The sequence below is a fragment of the Anneissia japonica genome, unplaced genomic scaffold (assembly GCF_011630105.1).
Source record: "Anneissia japonica isolate Jap-2015-1 unplaced genomic scaffold, ASM1163010v1 scaffold654_len163719_cov168, whole genome shotgun sequence".
Classification (NCBI taxonomy): Eukaryota; Metazoa; Echinodermata; class Crinoidea; order Comatulida; family Comatulidae; genus Anneissia; species Anneissia japonica.
This window is the reverse complement of record NW_022743374.1, coordinates 65,345-81,871: the sequence shown is the minus strand read 5'-3', so window position 1 is coordinate 81,871 and position 16,527 is coordinate 65,345. Positions and strand designations below refer to the sequence as shown.

At 34.7% G+C, this 16,527-nt stretch overlaps 1 protein-coding gene across 1 annotated transcript in view; it reads left to right on the top strand.

Annotated features, from left to right (window-relative positions):
- Positions 1 to 16,527, top strand: part of LOC117119471 (mediator of RNA polymerase II transcription subunit 1-like) — a gene marked incomplete at its 5' end in the record, with an annotated part of 111,568 nt that overhangs the window by 55,059 nt on the left and 39,982 nt on the right. Inside the window, 2 exon segments of the mRNA XM_033264307.1 lie at positions 312 to 429; positions 7,422 to 7,549. Of these exon segments, the coding sequence (XP_033120198.1) occupies positions 312 to 429; positions 7,422 to 7,549 (246 nt within the window).

Genomic DNA, 16,527 nt, shown 5'->3' with positions numbered 1-16,527 from the left:
AGAGCCGACACTGCTCACGTATACAGCCCATTTAAACACATATTCTGATTCGCCATAAAAAAAACTGGTCTAGAAAAACCATATGAGAATTTCTACCTCTCCAAGTGTCACCTATCTCAATTATAGCCTGGTTTAATTGTATTAACTATTTCTGGGGTAAGATATGTGATTCCTTGATGAAATGTCTATCATTCCTATTTAAATCCTGTGGATTGCAAGAGAGAAACAGTTTGAGTTATGTGACCAAGTTTGCAGGTGGAATGTTTTATGTATGGAAGATGAGTAATGTATATTTTTTTCATTATTTTCAGATCCACTTCCTGAAAATATTGGACTGTCACTAAGTGTTCTCTTAGAAGGCTCACATATTAGAAAGTTACAAAGTAGTGGTACCTTGTATAGTAATGTTCACACTGATAGTAAGAAAGGGTAAATTGATTTTTGTTTGTCTTCGTAAATTGAAAATCAGTCACAGTGATACTTACTGATGATGGTAGGTAATCCATGGTTAACGTATTTACTTGAATAAATGCCCCAAGACGTTTAATGTTGAGAAGGGTTTTTGAGAGGGCGTTTTTTTTTTTTGGTGTAAAATGGATACGTATATACTCAAATAAATAAATGCACTTTAATTTTATTGCAAATGTTGAAATACAATACATAATTACTATCAAACATAAAAATCAAACCGAACAATTAATAAACACTGATTTCCAGACAAATAACGCAATAATCATCGCTCTCTGTTAATTAACAACTAGGTCTAGCACAATACCATGTGAATGAACTATCGTACAGCTAGCTCAGTCCCAATAGCATTGCCATAGAGATATGTATTGATTAAAACGACCCACCACGCCTAAACGTTAATGTTTGATAAAGTGAAAGTTACCCCTTCCATTGTTTATAAAGTGCATTATCGCCTTAGGCCTAATCCTTAAAAACCGATTGCAGTCAACCTGAAATTAAGACGGATCTCAAAGGAAGTTTTTGCGACAGCTGACTCTTTTTCAGTAGACGTTTAATTCGGATTTGGATGTCATAGATTCATTTAGTATAAATTACAAATGCATAGATTCACTCATTCCACAAAAACATGTTGCAGATTACGGAGGAAATTTGTAGAGAATGAAATTCAATTTTTTTTAGATTTGACTGTAAAACAAAACTACGGGTTTCTCATTTGTTTCAATGAATCTGTTTAATTAAATATTAATCGGTTTACACTGAGCTTGTTCCTGTCTGCAAGGCTGTCACGCACTATGAAATGTTGGGCGATCTGACGTTATCACAGCCAAGCACATGCTTGCCCCATCCATGTCCACGGAAAAATTAACCAATTAGCGGACAGATTTTAGGAGGAACGACCTAATGTTTACACAAAGAATGTGTTGCGTTTGAGAAAAAAATGTCAGACCGAAAATGCACGTAAAAACAATATAAAAGCATGAAACCCACAATCCAGTTTGATTTTATTCACATTTTACCCATAATACAACATAAAAGACATTAAATAACTAATAATAGTTTAATATTGTGTTCATGGTGATCTACCACCACTGGTACTACTTCTACTGACGGTAGTACCAGTGTAGGCCTGGGTTAACTTGGGCTAGGCCTAAAATCTTCAGCGTTTACATCAGCATTGCCGAATGCACGTGTAATAACAAAAATGACCATGTACTATTTTATATAGTGCTTGCAATAAATTGCCTGTATGTCCTTTGAATTATTAGCCTCCTCAAAGGAACGAAGCTCCAAGGAGGTTATTGTTCTTACTGTATTGTTGGTCATTTTTTTGTTACCACGATTAACTGAAGTTTGGTAAGTCTAATTGGTTTCAAACTTGGCAGAATGCAAGATGGGATTAAGAGGATGAAGCCTATAATTGTGTTTGGTATGTGTGTAAATAATCTAATTGCTCATTTGCATAATTAACATTTCACTAATCAGGTAATTTATGCTAGTTACCACCAAAACTAAACTTTGATAAGTTTGATTGGTTCCAAACTCATTAGGATGCAAGATGGTAATAAGAAGGAGCCTATTATTTTTGGTACGTGTGTGAATATGCTAATTTGCTCATTTTGAATTGAAGCCCCCTCTTTAGTTTGCAAATGTAGCCTTGAAAAGAAGCCCCTTCAAGATAGCATGGGCTTTTTTTGTAGTACAGTGCATACACTGTACATAAATTTCAGAGCAACAAAATAAATTAAAAACATGCTTTGTTTATACGGTAGTTTAGGTGATTTAATGCCGGTTAACACACTCCATGATACAGATTGATGTTAGTTTGGCCCTATTTATTGTTTTATAGTAGTAATTCCCAAAATTTACAGCATTCATTTTGAAAGAAAGCCCCCTCTTTACTTTTCAATAGTTGCTTCGAAAAGAAGCCCATCTCAAAAAGAAGCCCATCCAAAGTTTGCAAGAAAAGGAAGCCCAAGTCTTCAATTTGAGGTTTTATGGTATTTCAGTAATCAAGTAATTTAGGCTAGTTACCACGATAACTAATGTTTGGTAAGTCTGATTGGCTTTAAACCTGGCAGAATGGAAAATAGTAAAAAGAAGACGGAGCCTATTGTGTTTGATATGTGTATGAATAAGCTGTTGCTCATTTGCATAATTAATATTTCACCGATCAGGTAACTCAGGCTAGTTTCCACAATGACTAAAGCTTGATAAGTCTGAGTGGTTTCAAACTTGACAGGATACAAGATGATAATAAGACAACAGATCCTATTGTGTTTGGTACGTGTGTGAATATGCTCTTTGCTCATTTGCATATTATTAATATTTTACTAATCAGGTAATTTACACTAGTTACACTAAACTAGTTACACCTCAATACTAAAGTTTTGAAAGTAATTGGTTTCAAACTTGGCAGAATGCAAGATTGTAATAAGTTGACCAAGTCTATTGTTTTTGGTACATGTGTGATTATATACTAATTGCTCTTTGGCATAATTTTACTAATAATTAATTTACACTAGTTATTTCAATAACTAAAGTTTGGAAAGTCCGATTGGTTTCAAACTCGGCAGAATGCAAGATGGTAATAGGAAGACCAAAGCCTATTGTTTTTGGGTGCCACATTTGGTGCAGCAGGAATGGTTTGGTTTCCCAACCTTGAGGTCGGGGTTTCAATCCCTCGCAGTGCATTTCACTTGCGCTGCCAGCTCTTTTCTTTATCAGTCAACCAGAATGCCAGCTGATAACGTTGCCTCTAATCCCCTGTGGTGGCTAATTATTTGATAAGTTCACTGTAATGCTTTAAATACACTTTTATTTTTGAATTTTATTTATCATTTAGTAAATAAATGATAGGGAAATTTTGTCAATAATGAGCAATAGTATATTTAAGCCTAGGCCTATTAGCAGAGTGTGTGTTTTCACAGTAGTAGTAAAACTCTATTTATTCACGAAGCACGAATCAACAAATACAATGCTGTTTTTCGTTATGGCCGTGAGATACTTTATTTACAATTAACAAATTACACATAAATGTACATCATAAAAAGCAAAAGTTAAATGCAGAAATTAAATAAAATAGATACAAAATATAATTATTAAACAGTACAGAATGCAAAAGTCAACAATTTAGTAAAATAAAAGTACTGTAATCTATACCTAACAAAGGCAAAATAAACTATGGAAAAGAAGAAAATCCATTCTACAAAAGTAAACTGTAAATTACAAAAAGGAATGTAAAATATAAATAAAACAAGGCAAGAAAACATCAAAATAGGGATTTATACAATGTTCATACTATTAAACTTTGGTTTCATTAACTATTAGTACAAATGTGGTTTTTGAAAATAGTTAAATTGGTAGAAGACTGGAAATCAGGGCTTAATTTATTCCATTCAGTAGCACCACGATATGAGATACTTCTTTTTTTGTAATTAGTCTTTGGTTTGGGAACATATGCATTTTTTTTTTACTTTTACGAAAGTCATAGCTGTAATCATTGAAAGAGAAAAAGTAGATTAAGTAAGATGGTGCCATATTATTTAAAATTTTATAAACAAGAATATTACAATCATTACAGTAATATATTTATTTGAAATTGGAAGCCAATTTAATTTACTAAAGTACATTTGTACTAGGTGAGTTCCAGGCTGCTCCACAAACAACACAAGCTGTTCTGTTTTGGATTGTTTATAGTTGTTTGGCAACAGTTGAGCCACAGTTTCCCCACATAATGTTACAATAGTTAACGTGAGGGATTATTATAGCATGGACCTATAGGTCCATGATTATAGCATTAGAAACCATTTTTAATATAGATTGTGAAAGGTATGGTTTGGATTGTTTTAACATATGTATAAGCCTTTCAAAGCTTTTTTCCGAATATTTTCAACATTGGCAATCCAAGATAAATTTTCATCTATAATGACTCCAAGATGCTTACATGATTTTACATTTGAAAATTTTCTTCCATGAATTTGAACAATTATAGCCCTATCATCATCTTTTGTACTTGCTAGCCATTGTCTTGAGCCAATTAACATAAACTCAGATTTTCAATATTTAAGCTAAGTTTGTTGCATGAAAGTCACTTGTATACAGATTCTAAATCACTATTAATACATTCGATGGTATCATTGATTGAGTTTGATGCATAATATATGGCTGTGTCATCAGCATACATGCGAACTTTACACTGTGATACAATATTTGGGAGGTCATTGATATACATAAGAAATGCAAGAGGACCAATAATAGAACCTTGTGGTATTCCACATTGAACCTTTTTAGTGTTTGATAGAGCCCCATCAATACATGTCATTTGAACACGATTACTTAAATAGCTTTTGAACCAATCAAGAGTATATTTACTTACACCTTATAGTTTAAGTTTATCTAATAATATAGAATGGTCTACTGTGTCAAATGCCTTTTTTAAATCTAGCATACAAAGCCTTATGATATTACCTCTGTCTATTTCTTCATACCAATCTTCAGTCACATTAAGGCAGTAGATGTTGAATAAGATGGGCGAAAACCAGATAGTTTAGTATTAATTAGGTTATTAGTATTATAAGAATAAAATTGATTAAAACAGCTCTTTCAAAAACTTTAGAACTGAGATGGGCCTGTAACTACCAGGCGCTGCATGATCACCATTCTTGTATATAGGACTGATTTTAGCTTTTTTCCAGTTTGATGGAAATATACAAGTGGTAAATGAATGATTAATTATATGAGTAATAATTTGTGAAATTATAGGTTATAATAATACATTATTTTAATAATTTGGATGGAATGTCATCACAGCCTGTAGCTTTATTGTTAGGTATATTTGACAAAACACAAGTTACATGTTCAAAATTAAATGACTGATCAGTGAAATTAGGAATATTGTTATAAAAATGGTCATTAGTAGGATTAACTATTTTGGCTGCAAGTTTAGGTCCTACTTCAGTGAAGTAAGTGTTAAGTTCATTGGCTATGTCTTCTGTTTTTATGAGAGATATACAGGTATTTTTAGTTTTAGATGGCATTACATGTCAAAGCTGTTTCCAAGTTGATATAATATCATTTTTATTTTCTGCAATACCATTTTTAATATATTGTTTTTTTCTATTGCGAATCAGAGTATTACATCTATTTTTGGTTTTACGATAACTTGCCCATTTACCTGGATCACTTGAGGTTAGAGTTAAACATTTGAGTTTATCTCTGACGCATTAATTGTATTATATCCTGTTAAACCAAGGTGCACATTTTTTAAGAACCCTTCGTTTTTTTAAGGGAACATATTTGTCTATAATTTCTTCAAAGTGTTTTTCAAATAGATGGGCACTTATATTTACATCACATGCTGACAAAACATCATCCCAGATTATATTGTTTAAATCGCAGAGGAAATCTTCTTCTATTAATCTAGAGTAATCTTGAGATATTTTGTACTTGTGATTTTGATTGCTTCTCTGCTTATCTACTATGTTTGTATTACTATGTTTTTTTTTACCACAGATTGCAGATGTCGTGGAGTGGTCACTTAAACCGACATGAATTACACCGCTATCTGATATTTTTTCAGTATTAGAACAATACATAACATCAATTAAAGTAGAACTATTTACTGTATTCTAGTAGGTTCATTGATTATCTGCTGAAGATGAAAACTAGCACATATATCATTAAGTTTATTAGAATAACAATGAGGTACAGTGGCAAGAAAATCACAATTTAAATCACCCATTAATATGTAGTCTTTGCTTTCTAGTTCAATAGAATGTAGAATATTATTAATATGGTTAAATTGATCAATTGATGAACCAGGAGGTCTGTACCATAAAACAATAATAAAAGGCTTACATTTGACTGGCATAATTTCAATTGTGATAAGTTCTAGTACATTTGGACAAAGGTCATTTCGCAATTTATGAATACAATTGTGGTTTACATACAGTGCTACACCTCCACGTCTAACATTTTCAAAACCATCGACATTTCTATCCTTCCGATATAAATAATAGTTGTCAATATGTATACTGTCTCTTATACACATCTAGATGTGTATAAGAGACAAGGAACTAGGAGGTCTGTAACATAAAACAATAATAATAATAGGCTTACATTTGACTGGCATAATTTCAGTTGTGATAAGTTCTAGTACATTTCGCACTTTATGAATACAATTGTGGTTTACATACAGTGCTACACCTCTACGTCTAACATTTTCAAAACCATCAACATTTCTATCCTTCCGATATAAATAATAGTTGTCAATATGTACATCATTGTTACCAGTCAATTGCTTACTGATGAAAATAAAAATAACAAATCCTGTTTAGGCCAAATCTCTAGGCCAAATTACCATAACAGTCCCGGCCTAGAACATTGTTTTCTATTGAGTTTCTAAGTATCATCATTATCCAGCACAGCTGTAACAATTACTGAAGAATACAGTTTCTCAGCATTTCAAAACATATTTTCAACTTAACAAACTTCTAACAAAACAACCCCTGCAAGTTTCACATCAAAATGTCTTTGGGTGTGTTATTTCAGCCGCTCTGTGGTTGGTTTTTAAAAGTCCTTCACCAATTTGCATTTATGCGAAGGTGGCATTGGCTGTACAGTGATCCTATTCACATTTATGCGAAACTGGCATGCACACTAATGGTGCAGTGTTCCATTTATGCGGAATCGGCAGTGTAAGCCGGGAACTGCCTGCACACGACTTGACAAAGCTCATAAAATATTAGTATATTATGATGTTTATGGAAATGTTATACTGATTATATGCATATTTTTCAAGACCTGAATCTTATTTTGTAGAGTTGGAGAAAACTTGGTCAATGATCAAAAAGATAAATGCACCATATGCAATCTTAAGTAAATATTATCTTCATTAATTTCTAGTAACTCAAGATTCATATTTAATCATTTTTTTTTTTTCTATTTTCTAGACCTCTCTATAACTTTGTTCCATTAAATAACAGCAACTCCATGAATTTACCAGCATGTTTTGTATTGAAACTCAATAAACCAATGCCATTGTCTACGATACAAATCAAGCGTCTAGCAATCAGTCAAAGTGAGTATCATATTTTATTTTAGAGCCCCATTCAGAGGGAGCAGTTTTAAAATTGTTTCAATTGTATTCAATTAAGCAGGTGTATTCCTGGGTATGTATATCAAATGGCCCAATCATTTAATTTATAGTACTGCTAGCTAAACTCCATAGCTACTTAATCCTTTTTCACTCTCAAGGTCTAAAAATCTTGCCTATCTGAGCCATTAGTTATTATTTTATATGAATACAATGATAGTAACAATACAAAGAATTCATCTAGGAATCATCTTAAACCTGTGCTGTACAATCAAGGACTTACCATAATAGGAAGCTGGCTGGTTTAAGCCCTCTAACTGGAATTAGCCTTATGTGTGGTATTGTTATGCTAATGAGCCAGATAAGCACAATCTGCACATGCTCAGAAAAACAAGACTTTCCTTAGCCATACTTCGCCCCGCACTGCGTATCGGTTTGATGTACAGCTATGCCTAGACTAGAATTACGGTACGGGATAGAAAGCCCCATAGCATCAGAATAGAAGGGGCCACACACGCTACCCACTCTAATTTCTCGGATGCTCAGATTCGCTTATTAGGGAGATGACGTTCCAATGCCTTTATAAAATATATTAGGCCTTCCCCGCTAGTCTAACCATGTTCTATTCCCCCATAGTCTGTCAGGGTTCCTTTTTTGGGTTCCCTGGTTCTACTGGTTAATAGAGTTGTAGCGGTAGTAGGCTCACTACATTTTCTTCTTGAAGGTTAGCGTTTGCAGTTCTTTATGTATGTATTGACATAGGTATATGAGAGTTTTACATTTATGCAAGTTTTTGAAGACGTATTTTGTTTTCTTAGGTGTGATTTATGGTGTTTAGGGCGCTTATTGGCATATGTGGTGGCAGATGTAAAAATTCTGATCATAGACTTTTTCCATTTTGGCGGGTTCGGCCGCCAACCACATAGGGTGTGCCTGTTTTGGGGCATACCTGTATAACTGTAAACTATAGTCATATCTCATTCGCATTTTCCGGCCACCTTTGTTTGTCTGGGTTTTGCCTCTGGTGCGTTTTTTAAGCCGCACACAGTTATGTGTGTGGCTTAGTACGCGAGTATATCCTAAACACATAGCTAACGTAGAAGACAGCCATCTCGTCAGTCAGTCTCAGGTGTTTTCCGATCCCTACCTTCCCACCCATAATTTGGATATTGGGAGTTGTTTTATATCTTCAGGGGTTTTGTGTGTTGTTTAAGGTGGGTTCGACTGCCAACCACATAGGGTGTGCCTGTTTTGGGGCATACCTGTATAACTGTAACTATAGTCATGTCTCATTCGCATTTTCCAGCCACCTTTGTCGTGTGCCAATAATTACGCCAAACACTGTTTTACTTCTTCCATCTTTCCCGGATTCTGGTTTAGGGTTGGGATTTCTTAGTAGAAGCTCGAGGGCAAAAATACAACTTAGTAAATCATCAAAGAATTTCATAAGGTAGTAATTCCAGTATGCGAGCGAAGCGAGCATGTAGGATGGGGCAATATTACCCTTCTAGGAGCTGGAAAATGATACAGTAAGATGTCCATTTTACCTACCCCTTGGTACTAAGGGGTGTTCGTAAATTGAGAAATTCATAAACTATACCGGGTGTAGTTTCCAATACCTAGGCTTATCTATACCCTGCCATTGAGTGCCAATTGGCTGACGGAGGCCAGGCCTAGCACGAACCGACAGTGCAGCTGCGTGGTCTACTGCGCTAGAGCATAGCTCGATTTACCTTCCATAAAAACCAAATTACTTTAATCGCTGGCATTCTACTAATCGCTGGCATTCTACTAATCGCTGGCATTCTTCTACTAATTTACTTTATAAATAATAAAATCCTTTTTCATGTAAATAAATATCAAATTGTTAATTGATCCTGTAAATTTTCTTTAAATGTATTTTAAATTTATAACTTTTTATTGTATAATTCAATCATTGTATACTGTGATTGCCAATAAAGATATTTTTGAATTTGAATTTGAATTTACTAACAAAATATTATTTTAACTCTTATTCAAATATCTGTATGTTTTGTGGACCTCTCTATTGTGTTCTTTCTAGTTGTTAGATCTCTGAATTTTTTTTTTCATGCATTTCACGATATCTTGCATTCGTGTAAGATCGTCATCGTAAACATGTGCGCTCAATCTGACGACACTTGTGTTGGTAGTTCGTTGTTCTGGTTAAGGTTTATTACATTTATATTGTGATTAATATACCAAAAATGGAAAAAAAGATCAAATTATTTATAAATAAATACAACAAACTTGATTTTGTTAAGAAAAATATACATTATCACATTGTAAAATGTGCGCCATCAGACTTTTTTTAGGGTAATAATTGATCGATGATGACTTATCAGAGGCAAAAACCATTCGTAAAATCAACTGTTCATAAAATTGACGTTCATAAAATGCACTGAGTCCACCCGCCTCAGCCCACCATGGTTAGAGCTGAGGTAAGAAGAAATTATTATAACACCGCTAGATGGGCGGAAATGGCACTCTCAGATTTAAATTTGATGTAATTTTTCAGTTTTCTCCATCTTGTAGGGGGGGGGGGATCGTGCTGACTGGGTTCCGCCACTCCTAATATAACATTTGGCATAGCCTATCGCTAATTTAATGTCAAACGAAAAGGTTTTCAATAGTTTTTAATACACTAATTACAATGTACTATAAATTCACTAGTTAACCTTCAGAGAACTTTTATTTTATTAAATGGCCTAATTAAGTATCTTATTCATTCATTCATTCATTCTCTTTTTATTTTGGAAATATATCCATATACTTATACAATTACCAGTTACAATAAGATGATTACAAAAAGAAAAGTAAATAGTAATACACCAAGGTATTCCATTTCAGATAAAGCTTGGAGCTTTTAAGAATGTGCTGTGATACAGTATCAACCAACTTGTTGCAACTATTTGTGACCCTTCTCCTAAATTCGGAAACGGATTTTCTAATAAATTCTAAAAAGAGGGAATATTTCTAAACATGAACATTTCACTAGCACTGCAGAAACGTGGTAAAATTTGAAATGCATTATTATCCCAATGGTTTAAATAGAGTGCTAAAACGAGGTCTATAGACTCTAAAAAGAGAGCTTGTTAGTGCTATATAGAGCTCGTTTTTTAATTACGAGCATGGCTTTGTTTTATCTCTTTGTCAGCTGATTATCAGCAATTACTATTTGTCTTATCACATTCTAAACGCAAGACCTGACCCAAGCTGTGATAAGCCCAAGGCCGTTTCCCAGTCATCCATGCGAGGCAGAGTGAGAATAGCAATGCAGTGGAGGCTATAAATATAAATTACAGTACCCCATGATCTGATCCAACCAACCAGCCACGAAGCGTGCACCTCGACACAGCAACTGCGTATTAAACTCTTTGTAATTGGAAGTCTCAAACTTACTTTATTTATCCTTTAGTTTGTAACTTCGTAAATCATGAATGTAGTACATTTTTTTTTCCTTTAACGAAAGCCATTTCGAAAACCAAACCTCTCCTAATTCTGTACAATTTTTCCAGTCCAAGACAATAAAATTCGCTTCTAGGCCTAAATAACAAAGATCGGAGATCAGTTAAAAATAAACCTTGTAACAAGAAAACGGCGAATAACAACAAGCATACCAAGACGCTTGGACAACGACGACATGCTTCACTGTAGTCTAATTAACGTTGCCATGGAGATTATCCATTGGTTAAAATGACACGCCAGTTAATGTTAGATATAGCATGGAGGTAGTGAAAGTTTCATTGTTTTAATAATTTACATTCTTGCTTGTTTAATCAAATGATAGGGTCTCTATGACTTTAATCCTTAAAAATCGATTGGCAAATCAGTCTGAAGTAAAGACGAAACCCAAGCATTTCTCTACTTTTCTCTAATTTGGTTTCAGACGTCGTCAGGTTCAACAGTGTAAATTGCAAATTCGTTGTAGCCCCATTAAACTTAAAACACTTCTCAAAAAAGATGTTGCTAATTTAAGGAAGAAATTTGTAAGGTTTATTTAGGTTTGACTCTAAATAAAACCGTGAGGGGGTTTCCTGTTTGTTTTAAATGAAATTTTTAATTAAAACTATCAGTTTTACTGAGCCTGTTCGTGTTTCATGCACTATGCAGTTGTGGGCGATATGACGTCATCACTGCCAAAGCAAATGTTTGCATGCTACACCACAAAACAAATTAACCAATTGGCGGGCAGCGTTTAGGAGGCGCTGCCTGTTGTTTACCAGAGACCAGCCTGTGGCATTATCACGACGAGACGAAGGATGGGTTTAGAAAAATATATCAGACCGAACTTAACAATGATAAAAAAAAATCTATTTAATATTATTTCCAAACACGGAACAATTTATTACAAATTTATTTGTACGTTCATGCGAATATATTTATGTATGTTCATAATTGTTGAATGCAGTTATTTGGCAGTGCTCAATAAACTTATAACTTGTTTGACTTGTAATAAGTTAAATGTCTAACTATGCATTTGGAAATGAGGAACAGACAATGAAATTCGTATGCGTATCGAAGGTGTAGTGTGGTCGTAGTACAGTGCACACAAAATGGAAAACTGCAAATGCTTAAAATTAAACACGCCTTGTTTTTAATAAATGCTCATATACACCCATTAAAATTCGTCATTTGCTAATTCAAAGGTCCATCAAAATATATTTAATTTTAATAAACTTTATCTTATAAGGTATGTAAGCAAAATATTGAATCAGGCTTCGTGTCAGTTCAATTTGTATATTTGATAAATTCTAAGGTTTTCTAGCTTAAATTCTAATTAAAATTATGTTACGCAGAGATACACGAGGAAATTCGCCCTGAACTATGTGCGTATCTGGTATTGATGCAACCGATAACGTCCTATCGTGTAAACTGAATTTACAAATTCAAAAGTCCCAAAAAAAAAGTATTGTTTTTTTCAAGAATACCGGTATATTTAATTAAATAAACCTAAAATAGACTTGTAATCAAAATAATGAATTAATATGTGTTAGTGTGTTATTTGGATTTTGTCTATACTGTAGTTTTAACTAGAATTCTGTATTTGGATATTAGGCAGAGAAACACGAGGAAATTCGTCCTGAACTATGTGCGTATCTGGTATTGATAACGACTAATAACGTCCTCGTGTAAAGCCTGGTTTCCAGTCGACGTAAGAAGGCAGATTAACTTACGACTACGTCGTTTTATCGTAACAAAATGCGATTTGACAGGAAACCGATCGCGACTGGTGCGTTGTGAAATCGACGTAATGTAAGGTTAAATCGTCGCAAAGCAGTGTTGGACAGGAAACAGGAATTTTCATGCGATACCATAATTTTCCACGATTTGACAGGAAACCGCGATTCAGTGACTTATGCTTGAGTGATCACGCTTGCGTTTCCTTGTCTGACGTCTCTTACGAAAGTTGACTCCAAGTCAACTTTCGTAAGAGACGTAGCATTATGGACCAGAAATCGTAAGAAGCAGCCAATCAGATACGGGAATTATGACGCAGCATTTATGACGTACCATGTTTTGACGTGGCTGAAACTGGTCAGATTGTTTTACAGTAGAAAAAATATAGGCCCTACAGTATGAAAATTCTGTGTTTCTTGCTTCTTTGAGTAGTCTACCAATACGCCACGCAGTAGCCTATACAATTGTGTTTGTTATTATTATTATCATTACTATATTGAAATTGAATTCGAAAATAAACAAGGATTTGTTTCAATTACAATCGTATAATAACAAGCGAATTGTTTAGAAATAAATCTGTTGTCAACCATTCCTATTTCCAGTCCAGTGGTTGTTTGAATTTTTAAAAAAATAGTTAGGCCTATAGTTTTAATCGGGAGAAATAATATATTTTAAATTGTGCAAGTAATAATTAGGAAACAAGTGTTATTCCATGCTTCAATAAACGTATAATAACATAATACACTCATAGGAATACACCTTTTTTTATAAGAAGGAGAGCAATTTTGCCGAGGTTAAGTGTTCTTATTTTTCGGCCAATTTAAATCAAACTCAAAATGTTTATTAATGCCTATATGGAAATAAACTGCTTAAAATAGGCAACAAAATACCAAGTTGCCTGTTACAGTACTGCAAGTTGCCTAGTAACAGTGAAATCAGTAAGAAACATTCCAACAAGTAGGTTCCCAAAATGGGAGATGTGTATAAGAGACAGACTTCGTGCCATGGTCCGTTTGAATCCTTGGCAATATGAACATCTTCAAGAATCGCAGTACCAGTTTTCAAAGACATAAACGCATCTGAGAACGTCAACGTCGTCTTAAGACGTGAAACAACTGATCTTACTTTTATTTTATCCAAAAATATGGTGCAAATCGCAACAACCGACATTGTGCAGCTGCAGCTACCTACCAACACACAACGAGCAGGCCTGACCACGCCACGAGTAGAGAAAAAGTTTACTGTTCCCCAGCGTAAAACGGACGTAGAGGGCGGGCTAAGAAGCCGATGGCAAAAAATAATCAACTTTTTTTAACCAAAAAAAAAAGACATTTTAGCAAAAAAAAAAAAAAACCCCGCCCCTGATTTTTCGGATTTTAGGGGCGGCGGATGACGGCAAACAAACAAGTTTTTTTTTTTTGGCCTTATGATAAAATCCAACTAACAATTATTCATTACGGTATTGTATTTGTATAGACCATGGTATAGGCAGCTCAGACACACACGATCAAATTCGTCCTGAACTGTGTGCGTATTTGGTATTGATATGACCATTAACATCCTCTCGTGAAAACTGAATTTCCCGTAATCCAACTAAAAATTAATCATTATTATATTTGTATAGGCCATGGTATAGGCAGCTCAGACACACACGATTAAATTCGTCCTGAACTGTCTGGTATTGATACGACCAATAACGTCCTCTCGTGAAAGCCGAATGCCGTTTTTTGGCTAATAATTCAAATGTCTAACAAAAGCTTTTATATTAAATTCAATAGACCTTACATTTAATGCTTTACTATAGCCAATATTGATAATGGAACGTGTCATGGAGTAGAACACAAAATTATTTTTAGTCTAATAATTTCCTGGCATGTATTGCACAAACTGGAATTAAGATAGGCCTAAATATTTAACCAGCCAATATAATTCTTTAATATTTAAAAGGTTACAAGTTTTGAAAGAGAGAATTATAAAACGACTTAAAATAATCTTGTAATTTTGATTTTGTGATAGCCTGATATAAAAAGAGAAAATGGAAGACTAGTCAAATTAGATAAAACATTAAAATATAAAACGTTTTTTGAATTAATAATTGTGTCACTGGTCGAACTGCGGTGGTGGAGCGTTCGAGAAAACGTTTTTTGAATTAATAATTGTGTCACTGGTCGAACTGCGGTGGTGGAGCGTTCGAGCATTGCATGAAGAAAAGATCACGTGCATACACAGTTTAGAACCGTCCATTTGCAATCGGGGGAAGGGGGGTATATTTTTGTTTATTACGATTAAATGATAAAATGTATTCATAATTTATATTGTGCAAAATACAAGTTTCTCTATGCGCAATACAAGGGAGCAGTTGTAATATAGGAAAAGCAAGACCAGAGTAATTATTAATAATTGGGAGCGAGTTGTAAGTGAAACTTTCACCAGGTAGGCAATGGTATAGCCATAGTACATTTTGGAATTCCCAGCCGAAATTCAGCATAAAAAAAACGTGTTTCATAAGAAATTCATGTAAATTCAATCAATAAACGTTGTTTTATCATTTATTATCCATAAAAAATGGACACTTCACTCACTATTACGACCATCTCGCCGAATAATAACGGTTCTGAACGGCGAACTACCCATCCAGCATAGATCATTAACCTCCAGCCAGCCTGTATTTACTGTACTTGCACGTGTACAGCGGCGTACAAAGAGGCTGTTTTTACATGTTTTTGTACGGTTGGGTTATAAATTGAAGGCGGCCTCACAATATGCGATTGAACAAATACTGTTATAGGACCATGTGAATGTTGTGGAATTGCCTGCAGTTGACACTTTGGTATTTACGTTTTACGTTTTGAATAAAATCTAGGCCTACATATTTATTTAGTGTGGCGTTGATATTTTAAGCGTGGTGCACGCAATCTGTGTTTCCGTGACAGTCCTTTCGTTTTTTGGTTTTTTTTACTTCTCGTTTAGGGCCTAGCTGGCGAGGCCACATTCTTACTGCTGTACTAGTTTGGTCACATTAGCTAGGTTCATATGGGATTATAGCCAGATGAAGTAGCTGATTTACTTGCCAAGTTAATTGGATTAAATCCACTAATCGCGTTCGACGTTAAGGTTTAGAGCGAGATATTTTGACTACCAGAAATTCGGAAAACACATCATTAGACAGGAAGTACAATCGCATGGTGGGCAATTACTTTTGATTTTCGCGCGACTAGTTTATGCTAGATCGAGACTATAGGCGTAAGCTAGGCCTAGGTCTCGGCGGTTGATTAGACTGGCCGAGGAGTCCAGCTGGAGGGTTTACACTGGTTTTTCCCCCAATTATTTCGTTTAGTGCGTGGTAGTGTGGGCATGCTGATTTCGGGTCATCCCTTATTACATTGGCCGACCCTTGCCCGTTCCACGAATAAAAACGTCTCTCACAGCCTTGTGTCCTGCTCTTAGATTTTTCAACTTTGTCACAACAATTGCCGATGTTATGCTATTGTGGCCTAAGTCCCGCATTCTCTCTGCTATCCTTTCGTGGACACCAGCCTTCTGACGATACAATTTATCTTGAACTTTTTCGGCGATTTCTGGTTCCCTCCCGATATCTATTAAATATTCCTGCACATACGTCCAGAGATGCCGTTTCTTTACTGACTTTTCGGCCATCATTTGCAAAATAAGACTTGTTGAAATTAAAGTACACAGATCAGGGAGACTGTGTCAATTTTGAATGGTGTTTATGACAGTAACTAAAAAACGCGCTAACCAGCGAG